Source organism: Callospermophilus lateralis, chromosome 5, assembly GCF_048772815.1.
Source record: "Callospermophilus lateralis isolate mCalLat2 chromosome 5, mCalLat2.hap1, whole genome shotgun sequence".
Taxonomy (NCBI): domain Eukaryota; kingdom Metazoa; phylum Chordata; class Mammalia; order Rodentia; family Sciuridae; genus Callospermophilus; species Callospermophilus lateralis.
In genome coordinates this window covers 106343249-106358365 of record NC_135309.1, presented here as the reverse complement: position 1 = coordinate 106358365, position 15117 = coordinate 106343249, and the positions used below count along the sequence as shown (strand labels likewise).

Below are 15117 nucleotides of genomic sequence, written 5' to 3'. Positions count from 1 at the left end.
ATTATTCATAATATTTCATAAACAAGAAGAAAATAATAGCAAATTCTTTTCTCTCTTGCTTCTAATTTTACCTCTTCTTAAATGTAAGTTTTAACTCTAATCATACTGCTATGTACACCTAACCATTTCTACTTTTTTACTTTTATAATCCTTCAAGTCCAGTCAAATCTGTTACTAGCTTTTACTGAAATCTGAAGAACATCACAAATTTTTTACCCTACTAGGTGGCTTAAAACTTGGATATAGATGGCATAAAGCTCAGTAGATGGATTAGCCTAATATATTAAAAATCTAGTTTGGCATTTCTTTTGGCTTTATCTAAACCATTGGAACAGTTTAAACTAAATTACTGCAATGAATGCAATTGACCTTCATAACATACTTGTCATCTAATTGTGAAAAACAACTTGTGTTTAGCATGCAAAAGCCCAGAAGTTCAACCCTCAGTACCACCAAAAAGAAGAAAAAAAAATTAATAAATTGAGAAATTACAGGATCCATTTTAAGAGCAATACCATGAAGAGCTCCACTGATCCATTCCCCAGTAAAACTGGTGAAAATAACATAAAAAAGCAAATCATTTAAAGCCTCTGAAAATGGCCCTAAAAACAAAAGGTGAATGTGAAGAAACATCAATTCAAGATCTATAAAAATTTATTTATAAATAAAGGCAACCATTTATGTGAACCTTGGGTGCTCTCTCCTCCTTTTCCCAGTTCTCACGATAGAGATGGCACCTCAGACTGCTACAGCCAAGAAAACAGGGTCCCTCTCCCATTGGTCCCAGCTGGAAAGCTTTCTTCCCAAGGGGAGTAGGACTTCCAACATTACAAGAAAACCACATAAATATGGACATAGAAACCTTCAATAAAATAATAAACTGAATCCAGCAACAAATAAAAATGACACATCATAACTAAACAGGTTTTATCCCAGGAAAGTAAGGTTGACTTAACATCCCAAAATCAATGTAATACAACTTATCAATATAATAAAAGAAAAATCATACAATCATCTCCATGGATAACAGAAAAAAATATATGATAAATTCTACCATCCTTTCCATGATAAAACACACAAAAAGCTAGAAATAGAAGAAGGGAATTTCCTCAACCTAATAAAGGGCATCTAGGAAAACCCACAGCTAACATTATTCTTCAGTGAAAAACTGGATGCTTTCCCCAAAAACCAAGACCAAGTCAAGAATGTCTACTCTTGACATCTACCTATAATCCCAGGGATGTGGGAAGCTGAGACAGGAGGATCACAAATTTGAGGCCAGCCTCAGCAACTTAGTGAGACCCTCCTCAACAAATAAAAAGGAGTGAGGATGTAGCTTAGTGGTAAAGGACCCCCAGCTTAAATCCCAAGTACAGACTTAAAAAAAAAGAATGTCCACTCTTTAAGAAACATTTAACTAGAGGTTCTACTCAGGGAAATTAGGCAAGAAAAAGAAATAGCATTCAGATCAAAGAGTGTTGCAGGCTGAATTGTGTTCCCCATAAAAATATGTCACCCTTATTCCAATATATCTGGTGTCCTTATAAGAAGATGAGAAAAGACACAGACACATAAACAAGGAAAATGCCATGTGGTATTAGAGGCAGAGAATGGAATTATGCTGCTCAAATCATGAAATGACAAGCACTGCCAATAACAACCACCATGGAAATCATGAAATGATTTCCCCCTCAGAGCCTCCAGAAAGAACCAATACACTGTGATTTGGGGCTTCCTTCTAAACTTCAGAACTCTGAGAGAAAAAATTTCTGTGGCTTTGAGCCACTTCAGTTTGTGGTGCTTTGTTACAGTTATCTAGAAAACTAGTATAGAAAGCATGAAGTAAAACTAACTGTATTTGCAGATTATATGATTTTGTACAGAGAAGATACTAAGGAATCCACTGAAAAATGAGTTTAGCAAAGTTGCAGGATACAAGATCAACATAAAAAAATCAATTATGTTTCAATATACTTGCAATAAACAATCCAAAAGTGAAATTAAGAACACAGTTCCAATCACAATAATGGTAAAAATAATAACACACTTGGAAATAAATTTAGCAAGGAAGTGCAAAGCTCACATTCTAAAACTACAAGCCATTTTTGAAAGAAATCAAAGAAGTTCTAAATAAATAGGAGGACTACGGGTGTAGCTCAGTGGTAGAGCTACAATGGTGGGTGGAATGCTTGTAGTATGCATGAGGTCCTGGATTCAATCTTCCAAAGAAGGAATATACCCCATGTCCATGGATTGAGAGTCAACATGGTTAAGGCTGCAACTTCTTCCAAAAGATCTATAAATACAATGAAATTCCAAACATAATCCCACCTGACTTCTTTGTAGAAACTAACAAGTTAATTTTAAAATCCGTATGGAATTAAAGGGACTCAGCCAAAATAATTCTGACAATAATAAAATATTTATTGTATTTATTATAGCACTTCTCAACTACAAAACTTAGTACAAAGCAACAATAATCAATGTAGCATCACTAACCTAAGGATAGCAATGGGTCAATGGAAAAGAATTAACAGTCCCAAAATAAATCCAAATATCTATTATAAACTGATTTTTGACAAGGATGCTGGGACCATTCAATGAAGTCTCTTCAAACAAATGGTGGTAGGGCAACTGAATAGTCACATACAAGAAGGAAGTTGGATAAAAAGATTATCACAATATTTACAAAAATTAACTCAAGATAGATCAAAGACTTAAACTATAAAACTTTTAGAAGAAAAATAGCGGTAAACTTTTATGACTTTGGATTTGGCAAAGGATTCTTGATATGACACCAAAAGCAAAAGCAACAACAACAACAAAATCAATCAGGAGCCAGGCAGAGTGGTGCACACCTATAATCCCAGTGACTTGAGAGGCAGAGGCCCGGAGGATCGTAAGTTCAAAGCCAGCCTCAGCAACTAAGCAAGACCCTAAACAACTTAGCAAGATCCTGTCCCTAAATAAAATATAAAAAGGGTTGGGTATGTGGCTCAGAGGTTAAGAGCCCCTGGGTTCAATCCCTGGCACCAAAAAGTAGAAAAATAAAATCAATTAGACTTTCATCCAAAGTAGAAATTTTTGTGCTTTAAGGCAAATAATCAAGAACATGAAAAGATAGCTCATAGAATGGAAGAAAATATCTATCAATCATACATCTGACAATGGAATTGTACCTAGACTATATAAAGAATTCTATGGGATGGGGATGTAACTCAGTGGTAGAGCAACTGCCTAGCATGTGTAAGGTCCCTGGTTTAATCCCCAGTATCACACACACACACACACACACAAAAAAAAAACAAAAAACAAAACAAAAAAAAACCTTACAACTCAAATAATAATAATAATAAAATAGACCAATTAAAAAAGATCTGGGAGCTGGGGTTGTAGCTCAATGGTAGAGCAAGTACTTGCCTCACATGTGTGAGGCACTAGGTTCAATCCTTAGTACCACATATAAATACATAAATAAGTAAGTTATTTATGTATTTACAACTAAAAATAAAAAATAAAAATATAAAAGATCTAAATCAACATTTTCTCCAAAAAAATACTGATGGGCAATACACACATAAAAGATACTCAACATCATTAGTCATTAGGGAAATGCAAATCAAAACCATAATGAGACAATACACTCACAAGCATAGATCAAAAGAAGTCAAATAAGTGTTGGCAAATGTGAATAAACGAGGACCTTTAAATACTGCTGATCATTATACAATATTATACTATTTCTATAAAATGTCCAGAATAAGAAAATCTATAGGCAAAAAGCAGATAATTGGCTGGGCACAGTGATGCACATTTAACTACTTGGGGAGGCTGCGGCAAAAGAAGAGGATTACAAGTTCAAGTTCAGCAAGTTCTTTATGAGATCCTGTCTCAAAATAAAATATAAAAAAAGGCTGGGAATATAGCTCTAGGGTAAAGTGCCCTGGGTTCAATTCCCAGTACCAAAAAAAATAGTTGGTAATTTGTTCCATAAGCCTATAGAGATTTGAGGGGAAATAAGGAGTGACTACAAATGGATATGGAATTTGTTTTTGAGGTGATAAAAATATTCTAAAAATTGATTTGTCATACTTGCACAACTCTGTGAATATACTAAAAAAAAAATCACTGAACAGAACACTTTCAATGGGTGAACTATACAATGTGTATAATTATATATCATTAAAAGCATTTTCAAAAAGTTACAATTCCGTGCTGGGCCTGATGGCACACTGTAATCCCACCACCTTGGGAGGCTGAAGCAGAAGGATTGCTAGTTTGAGGCAAGCCTCAGCAACTTAGCAATGCCCTCAGCAACTTAGTAAGACCCCGTTTAAAAAAAAAAAAAAAAGTTAGATGTAACTCAGTGGTAAAGCACCCGGGTTCAATCCCTAGTGCCCCCCCACCCCCACCCCCCAAAAAAAGGACAATTCCAAGTGTTCATTTGCAAAAACAAGGTTAAATACTAAATATGGAAGAATGGCAAACAAAATGAAACTAAATATATTTTAAGTAATTTACATTTGACATAGATTTAATGCAATAGAATTTTCATATAAAAGTCTATCACTTATCAGCCTTTTGGCTAAGATCAAATGTAAAGTCAACAGGGACATTAAAAGCTCTACTCACACACACACACACACAAAACAATGCTTTCCAAGTCAAATACAAAATCCACGACTATTCACAAACTTTTACTATTTATACTAACAACTCCATACATGAGAGAAACAGCAAAGAACTGAAAACTTAAAGCAATCAAAGTAACCCTATAGTCTTTTGAAAGTAAACAAAGGACAAAAGACAAAACATTAACATGGATACTTACAAATGATGATGTATTCAAATTTTTTTCTTCTTTTACTTCCTGAGTAGATACATCTGTGTTTGAAAGCTCATGTTCAACAACAGTTACACATCCTATATCTGCAACATTCTCAGTTATTTCAAGCTGTCAAAATAAATGTTTTTATTATTTTCCACATGAACAAATAAAATTAAATTTCAAATGAAGGAAACAATTCACATTCACACAAAATTTTAAAAAAGAAATGTGATTCTAAAAACTGATTGATGGCAATTTGTCAAAAGTAAAACATTTAAAGTTTTTGAGAGGGCTGTGACTATTACAACCAGTAACCAAAAATTTTAAGGCTTAATCATAGTGCCTGGCATTTCATTTCTCATCCTCCCCACCCTGCCCCTATTTTTCCCCAATTTCTTCCATTTGTTAACATTTATGAAGTGCTTCCTAAAAACCAGAGGGATATGAGCATAGAGGCACAAACCAAATAAGGCACATTTGTTCCCTGCCTTCAATAACTCACAATATACAAGAAACACAGTAATCAATGAACTATACAGTGTCATAAATGCTATAATAGAGAGGAGTTAAAGTGCTTTAAAAGACTGATCATCACCTCATCCCCAGTACAACAATCTTTTCCCAAAGTCCCAAAGCCTACACGATTCTTGACACCCATGGAAATGGGTTCACTCACAGTTATTCTCATGTGGCAGCCCTACTAGTCAAAGAGCCCCTATGATCAGAGTTTAAAAAGACACTAATTTAATCTCCTAAAATATATACGCTACAGTATGGCTCCTATTCCCTTATTAATAGAAAGATAAATGCTGCGCCTCTCCCCTGACTCAGGCAATGGCAAGGCCCTACTGAGGTGGATGATGCAAGGCGTCCATCCTCTGGAGGAGTGCAATATGTTTCTGGGAATGGACTGGTTTGTTTTTGTATTCCTTTAATAAGTATAGTTGCGATTTCTCATATGACCATTAAGTATGAAGGAAAAAACATGACTTTCCCAATTAATACAACTACTTCTAAGAATAGATCTGTTTGCTCTAAATGCAATGATTCAGCTGTGGAGCATAAATTGTTAATGTCTAATGAAAACTCCCTGTATTCCTGTCAAGGAAGTTTTTGAGAAATTAAATTAAATCTAGAGAAGAAGAATTAATGTTAAGAAGACAGATTAGTGCTTAGTACTGGGCAACTTGTTCTTGTTCCTGTGCACAATGGTTTGTGCTCTTACTCTTGTTTAATTAAAATTAATAACAAGTTAACCACTTGCCGTAACCATGGCACCGGTTCCAGTCATTAAGTCAAGAAAGAATAGTCAAGGTAGAGACCAATAGTTGGGACATTTCTATTATTAAAAGTTAACTAAACAGAAACAGCTCAAAGCAAAACGCGAACTGAAAGGAAAAATGCTTGCTTATGCATAAGCCAAGATACATTCTTCTATTCTAATTGTAGCTACATAATATTTTGTTTCTTTGAATAATGATTCCTGTTTTGTAACCACAAAGTACTGTGAGCCTGCCAAAATGAAAAGTATATATGATCAACTTCACAAGTAAAGATTGGGATCAGCACCTTCACTTTGGTGTCTGTGTTGTTTCTCCACCCCCCTTTCGCCGACTCCTCACCATCTGTTCGTCTCCTGAGACCCCCTGTTGGAGCTGGACTCCGACAAATAAGTATAAAACACTATGTGATTCAATAGAATCTATGAGTATAGGAATGAAGTCTGAGAATCTGTCTTCAAGATGTAGTTACTAGGGCTGAGGTTGTGGCTCAGTGGTAGAGAGCTTGCTTAGCATGTGTGAGGCACTGTGTGTTCAATCCTCACCACCACATAAAAAAATAAAAAAGCAAATAAAGTTATAAAAAATAATGTTTATTTTTTTTTAAAAAAATAGTTACTAAAGTTCTTTGTCTTTCTTCAAATGCAAAACTAAGAGAAAAATCTTCATTAATATCCAAAAGGACTGGAATGAATTTAAAAATTCAAGAGATTTGTGAAAATAAAATACATTCCGAAAAGTTGGAAATGGGTAGGGAAAGGGAATATTCTAGATAATTTTAAAAAGCTGGTTCTTCAGGCTTCATACAGCTTACCAATGCTGTATTTTTTTTTTATAAGAGCTATAGTAAGATATAATTTACATACCATAAATTCATCCTTTTCCTTTTTTATAGTACTGAGGATTGAACCCAGAACCTTGTGCATGCTAGGCAAGAGTTCAAAACCTGAGCTACCCCCAACCCCAATTCGCCCACAAAGTGTACAATTCAATATATTCTGGAATACTTACAGATGTGAGCAAACATCATCACACTCAATTTCAGAACATTTTCATCTACTCAAAAAGAAATCCCACACCTATTAGCTATCACTTTTCCAACTTCTCCCCTTCATTTCCCAATCCCTAGGCAACCACTAATCTATTTTTTCTATAGATTTTCCTACTTTGGACATTTGATATAAGAGTAATCATGTATGTGATCTTCTGTGACTGGTTTCTTTCACTTAGTATGTTTTCAAGTTTCATCAATATTAGAGCTTATATCATTTCATTTTATTTCAATGCTTTTTAAAGAACATATAAACAAATGTTGACATGTAAACAAATGTTAACATTTAAACAATTTTCATTTTAGTAAGCTGACTAAAAGGAATATAAGTTTTCCCTGTTAAATTATTATTATTACTGCTATTAAATAATAAGATATTCTGTGTTAATTCAGGGATACATATTGAAATCTGACTTTCAGAAATTAATTTCTGATATCAGTTTTCACTAGCAATCTACCTTCATGCAAAGAAAAATAGAAAATATATAACTAAACTAACTATCATGTAGTATACTAATCAGCTGTCTTTCCACAAAATTCACTATTCTTCTGTTTGATTTCAACTAAATCTTTAATTATCTTTAAATTTTTCATTACAAAAAGCCACCTGTTTTGTGTCATTTTCAGTTAGTTTCAAGAATCTATAGTATGCTATGATTAATAGTGAATAAAATAAAATTAAGTTTCGATTTTCATTCTTAAGTGTGACTCTACAGATTCAGGCAATTCATTACTTCTTAATGGATCTACCTTAACATTAAGGTTAACTTTAACATTATTTGAACTGTTTTATGTTTATGTTTCCCACTGATTACCCTACCACAATTAGCTAACTCTTGATTCTACTTCAAATGATTCAGAAACTATTATGAATTCTTAGACAAAACTGATTCAAAATGCTTCTCTTTAGTCAAATGACTGGCTAAAACTAACAGAAAAAAAAAACTTTTGAATTTACAAAGCTGGAATACTAAACCAAGAGGAAAAAAGAGGAGAAAAAAAAGACTAAGGAAGCAAAATATGTTCTACCTCAAACTCATTAAGATAACTACCACTTTAATTAAAAATGTACAGCTGAGTACAGCTCAGTGGTGAAGTGCAGTATCTAGAATTCATGAGGACCAGGGTTTGATTATCAGCATAGCAAAAAAAAAAAAAAAAAAAAAAGTTAGAAAATAATAGCTGTTGGGTAAGGATATGAAAAACTAGAATACCTGTCACTGCTAGTAGTAAAATGATATAGCCACTATTAAAACAGTGACAGTCACTAAAAAAGATTCAATATAGAATTATTTTGTAATCCAGTAATTCTACTTATGAATACATCCCCCAAAAGAACTGAATGCACAGATTCAAAGAGATATTTGTCTTACATGTTTACAGGAAGACTAATTAGAATAGCCAAAATGTGGAAACAATTTAAGTGTTCACTGATGGACAAATGGATGAACAAAAGGTGAAACAGACACAAAAATATTATTCATCCTTTAAAACAGGAAAGACATTTTAGGCTAGCCACATAGCCCAGTGTCAGAGCACCTGCCTCATATGTGCAAGAATCTGTCTGGGTTCAATCCCCAACATCACCAAAAAAACCCACGAAATTAGGAAGGATATTCTGACATATGCTACAACTTTATAAATGAACCTTGAAAACATTATGCTAAGTAAAACAGGCCAGTCACATAAGGACAAATACTGTATGATTCCACTTGCACGAGGTTCCTACAGAGTTAAATTCAGAGACAAAAATTAGAATGGTGGTTGCCAAAGGTTCAGAGGTAGGAGAAACGAGGGATTATTGATTAACAGGTATAGAATTAGAATTCTGCAAGATGAAGAGTTTTGTGAAAGGATGGTGATAATGGTAGCACTGAACTGTACAGTTAAAAAAATGTTAAGATGGCAAATTTTATATAATGTGTATTTTATCAATTTTTTTCAAAAAAGAATAAAAAAGTCCCTTCTATATCAACCAGAACTAAGTCTGACCCTATTATAAAAAGTTAACAGGAAATATCTTCCCAAACATTTTAAAAATTAATAAAAATATATTAAGCAACTTCTACATATAGGCAGAATTCTATCATTATTGTTCTACCAGTTCCCTTGCTGAGTCTTAGACACAGGGGCTGAGTCATCAGAGGAGGTCACAGAAGGCCACTTTTAGTGATTCCTTAAGCTATTCATTAGGTCCTAAACAGATTATATCTGGTGGCAGTTTATTTAGAAAAGGAACTCTTCAAATCCTAATATCTACTAAGAGAAGAAATAATGATCCATTAAAAGAAAAAGGAAGAAAAGTATAAGTTGATGAAATGTTAAAGATTCAAAAATTATTACCTCTTCCATTGTTTCCTCAATCTGAGCAGAAACAGGTTCAGGGGATCTCAGACCAATGGGAACAAACACTGGTGCCTTGTTTAATTCTTCTGGGGCAAGATGATCGTTTTCTTCTTCATAGTCAGATTCAAAATCTTCAGTATCATCTTCATCTTCTTCCTGGGAAGCCCGAAGAGTCACCAGCGTTGACTTGGAAGCTCTAGGTTCCTTCTTTGAGGTTTTACCCCGAGTTCGTTTTGATCCACGCCCTTTAGTGACATTTGATTTGATCTTCCTATGTGTTCTCCTTTCACTATGATCTGTCTCACACACAGAGGCAGTACTGATAGTTGTTCTTCGATCCAGAGCAATTTTGGAGGAATCTGATTCTTTTAACAATTGTGGACGGCTATATGTTTAATCAAAATAACAATATGGTCATATATGCAATAATTTAATGAAAACCAAAGTGTTGAGAGTGAAGTCTCAGTTCAGTCATTAAAACGAAAACTCCCACCACCAATTATCTTAAAGACTTATGCCGTGAAAATAATAATTAACTACTACTTATTTCTCATTAAGAATTCTGCACAGTAATGTTTAAATTCTGGGCTATTTTTCCCCATTATAAGTGGTGGTAGAGATGAAATTTAAAAAAACTTGTAATTATTAAAACAAAAAGGGATAAAATACATGGAATAATTATAGACTGTGGGATCAAATAGTGACACTGATTTATCTTACAGGGTGAATAGTTTAGGTTAAAGGAAAAAGGGCAGACAAAAAATTTATCAGAGCAATGCTGTTTTCTAGAACTTAGGTTCCTTCCCACTTTCTTCAAAAACTAGAAAAGAACCGGGTGTGGTAACACCTACATGTGATCCCAGCAGCTCAGGAGGCTGGGACAGGAGGATTGTGAGTTCAAAGCTAGCAATGGTGAGGCACTAAGCAACTCAGTGAGACCCTGCCTCTAAATAAAATATAAAATAGGGCTGGGGATATAGCACAGTGGTTGAGTGACCCTGAGTTCAATCCCCAGTACCCCACCCGACCCCTGCAAAACAACCACCTAGAGAAGGGTACCATTCATTCGTGCTTACAACCTCATATGAATTAGTACTCTAATAAACATTACTCTTTGATCAGGCATTTGCTATTATCTAATAGACTTGACACCCACAAATTATACATCTGGGTGCACAACTGAAAAACAGAAAAAGGTAAAATGTAGTAAATAAACACTAAAATTAGGAAACAGACTTATAAATAAAAAACAATCTCACTTCTGTTCATAAGCCATGTTTTTGCTCTAACAGTAATTTAGGGTAAGACACCCATAAAGAATGAGTGATTTTTATTTCCTACTCTATTTGTTAAAGAAAATATTACCTTGTTACTTTACTGAGATATTGCTCTTCTACAATTGAAGACACAGAATTAGTTCCTACATTTTCCTCTCCAACACTTCCAGATGGTCCAACTTCTTCTAATTGAGCATCTTTTTTGGCCAAACTAGATTCTCTAGAGCCTAAAAAATCTTTTCTTGCTGAAACCTCCGTAGATGACAGATTCTCCGCTTTTTCCTTAAATTTAAGATGAAAAAAGGTAATATTACCACAGAAAGAATCTCTATGTAAGTTTAACTGTTTGGCCTAAAACTCTAATACTGCACAAATACATAGTGATCAGTTTCTAAATGTTTCATGAAAACAGTTATAGTATAAAAGTCAAAATTAGCCAGTTACGTGGCACACACCTATGATCCCAACTACTCATAAGGATAAAGTAAAAGGACCACAAGTCCAAGACACGATGGCACACATCCATAATCGCAGCTACTCAGAAGGGTAAAGCAAAAGGATCACAAGTTCAAGACCAGGCTAGCAATTTAGCAAAATCCTATCTCAAAAAATAAAATGATCTCAGCTACCCAGGAGGCTAAGGCAGGAGAATTAAAAGTTTGAGGCCAGGCTGGACAACTTAGCAAGACCTTATCTGGAAATAAAAAATAAAAAGGGCTGGAGATATAGTTTAGTAGTAGAGTGCCACTGAATTCAACCCCCAGTATTGCAAACAAAATAAAATAAAATAAAAAGGATTAGGGATGTAGCTCCATGACAGAACAATTGCTGCAATGCATGAGGCTCTGGATTCAATTCTAGAACCACGCAAAAAAAAAGTTAAACTAGTAAGGTGTGGTGGTACACACCTATACTCCCAGCTACTTGGAAGGTTGAGGCAGAAGGATCACAAATTCAAGTGAGATCCCGTACTAAAATAAAATTTTGTAAAAGGGGTTGGGGATAATAGCTCCATGGTAAGAGTACTTGCCCAGCAAGAGGAAGGCCCTAGGTTCAATCCCCAGTATTGCAAAACAAAACAAAACAAAATAAAAAGTCAAAACTGTATTTCACCAATACTCTCCTTCACAATTCTGACAGAAGAGAGCCTGCTAAAAGAAACTTTCCCCCAAAACTTACTTTTAGAAAGAAATGGATGTCAGAATTTCCTTGCTGTGGCAAATTAACTTCTTGTTTGCTTGTCTTACTTTGATATGTACCTTTTTCTATACCTGGTTCCTCTTTCTTACTGTGTGCCCTTCCCAAATTTGGCTTAGACTTTTGGAATTTCCTTCTTATCAATTGTGCTGGAGTAGGAACATATGGTTTATTTTCATGTCTGAAAGGAAGTGTAAATCACATTGAAAAAATAAAATCAGAATTCCTTATTGATATAACAGCTATTCAATGATGTTGGATACAAACCAATTCTAAATTCAAAGCATTATATACAAATTGGAGATAAAATCAAGTAAGTAAAATAAACTCCTACATTGCTGATATAAAAGTAAATAAAGGCATATAAGCTTTTATAGCTTCCATTTTATGTATATATTGGGAATATTTTTATAATATGTATCTTTTTTACTTTTATTATTGATTTTGATGTGTAGTTTCATGCTGCTTTAAGTAATTTTTAGAGAAATAACTGAAATACCCAAAACCAGTAGCTGAAAATGATTTCATAATGGTATGTCAAGCAAATGCCTTCTATTAGACTCTAAAGCCTACATAAATACACAATAACCATCAGGGCCTTCTGGCTCAAAAGCAGGCTTGAGTTTAAGAATCTATTTTTCTACCATATTTCTGAAGGCTCACAGAAAACGTGAGGCCCTGGGTTCAATTCCCAGCACTAGGGATGGAGTGGGAAGGAGAATACAACTCTCACAGAAAAGGGTTTATTGATAGTCAATGTCTTAAGATTTTTAACTTAATCCATTTGTAGATGCCATATCAGACAAGGTTTTAACATTCAGAAGTAGAATCACAGATTTTAGGACAACCCAAATATCAATCTTATGGTTTCCCAGAAATATTTAAGCAACTGGCAAGGAACTAAATTAAGAAATATAAAACCTAACATAAATTTTGTTATATGAGTTCTCTAAAATATTTGTATTCAAAAACTAATCTGGGGCTGGGATTGTAGGTCAGTGGTAGAGTGCCTGCCTAGCAGGTGTAAGGCATTGGGTTAGATTCTCAGCACCATATATAAATAAATAAAATAAAGGCCCATCAATAACTAAAAAAGATACATTAAAAAAAAAAAACTAATCCTAAGAACATATTTAAATAAAATATCTAGAAAACAAAGTACATAGACATTTCCAAATATACCAATCTTACAAAGTTCTAGTGGTAAAACACCAAGAAAGTTCACATCATGTTTACAAAGATACAGTTCTGGCTAATGCATGCCAGTATAAGCTAAAGTATTTGGGAAAACAAGTTATATTTAAGTTAACTTAAATAAGTTATACTATAAGTTATACTACAGCTTTATCAATTATGATTTTGCAAAGATATTAAAGAAAAAAAATACATACATAAATTCAACGTGCTTCTGAGACAAAAAGAAACAATAAAACATTAGACATAAGAATAAGCTATTTTAAAACTAAAAAATTTCAAATTTTACAAGTAAGCTGAGATGGTTTCTCTTGGCCACAGTACAGCAACAGTTGGTATAAACTTTATGATCTAGAAAAAGTTAAAGATTAAGACGGGACTGGGGTTGTAGTTCAATGGTAGAGTGCTTGCCTAGCCCACATGAGGCACTGGGTTCAACCCCCAGCACCACATAAAAATAAATAAAATAGCCGGGCATGGAGGTACATGCCTGTAATCCTAGCAGCTTGGAAGGCTGAGGCAGGAGGATTGCAAGTTCGAAGACAGCTTCAGTAATTTAGCAAGGCCTAAGCAACTCAGTGAGACGGTCTCTAAATGAAATACAAAAAAAGGGCTGAGGATGTGACTCCTGAATTCAATCCCTGGCACCCGCTCCCCCAAAAAGAAATACTAATATTAATAATAAATAATATAAAGATATTGTATCCATATACCACTTTAAAAAATATATTAAAAAAAAGAAAGAAAAGGCACAGGATTGATTTCTACACAGGAAGTCTTAATAGTTAGAATTCTCTCATTAAAAAATACAAAGGCTAAGCTGGGCATGACTGTAATCCCAGCAGTTTAGGAGGGTGAAGCAGGAGGATTTCAACTTTAAAGCCAGCCTGACTGAAATTTAGCGAGGCACTTAAGAACTTGGCAAGACCCTGTCATAAAATAAAATATTTAAAAAGGGCTGGGGATGTGGCTCAGTGGGTTAAACACTCATGGGTTCAATCCCTGGTACAAAAAAAAAATAAAAAGGCTAAGCACATTTGAATCATGAAAAGCTTCTTTCAGGAAACACTGTTCATATATAGTAGAAGCTTACCAATCTGAAAGTCATAAATCCTGAAAAGTTAAATTTAAATTCTAAATTTCCAATATTACTTTAAACTATTTAAGTCCTCCAGGTCTACTTAGTCAATTATAGATGAGAACATTAAGAGAAACCAACCTTGAAAGTCACTAATACGTAAAAGCCCACTAAAGTAAATATCAAAATCCTCACAGTGTCTCTACACAACCTATCTTGATCGTCCAGCCTTTAACTCTCCTATGTCTACCATTCCTTGCTCTCACTCTGGTCCACACTGGCCTTTCTGCTGTTTCTACAAACATGCCAGGCATACTCTGAGTACTTCTGAATTGCTGTTCCTACTTCCTGGACATTCTCTTAACCTATTCCTTCATTTCTTTTATTTATTTATTTAATTTTAAAATTTTTAGTTGTTGGTAGACCTTTATTTTATTTATTTATATGCGGTGCTGAGAATCTAACCAAGTGCCTCATACATGCCAGGCAAGTGCACTACTGCTGAGCCCCAATCTCAGCCCAATGTTCCTTCATTTCTTTTAACTTTTGTCTCCAGTGGTACTCCTTCTCCAGCACTTTTTGTTTTTCTCTAATTTATTAGTTATTTATTCAAGTTATTTCTCTTGTTTGTAATCTGTCTCCTCTATTCAAAATAATCTTCACAGTGACAAAAAATTTTGTTTCTTCAGTCTCTTATTATCATCACTTAGAACAATGTCTGGCACAAAGAGGACACCAAAATATTTGTGAAATGAATGAATAAGAATAAGGTCATAAAATTCTGTCAGATCAAAACCAGATTAAATTATATACAGAAAAGAACAACATAATTAGTAACTAGGAGAGTCAAAGATGTAAACAGGTTC

At 34.2% G+C, this 15117-nt stretch overlaps 1 protein-coding gene across 9 annotated transcripts in view; it reads right to left on the bottom strand.

The window, feature by feature from the left end:
• Window positions 1-15117, bottom strand: part of Bdp1 (BDP1 general transcription factor IIIB subunit) — a 98153-nt gene that overhangs the window by 24544 nt on the left and 58492 nt on the right. For all 9 annotated transcript variants that reach the window (XM_076857119.2, XM_076857122.2, XM_076857121.2 and 6 more), the window contains 4 exons: window positions 11962-12160; window positions 10871-11064; window positions 9503-9890; window positions 4832-4954 (listed from right to left, as the gene is read on the bottom strand). In XM_076857119.2, the coding sequence (XP_076713234.2) occupies window positions 4832-4954; window positions 9503-9890; window positions 10871-11064; window positions 11962-12160 (904 nt within the window). The remainder of the gene's footprint in view (window positions 1-4831; window positions 4955-9502; window positions 9891-10870; window positions 11065-11961; window positions 12161-15117) is intronic.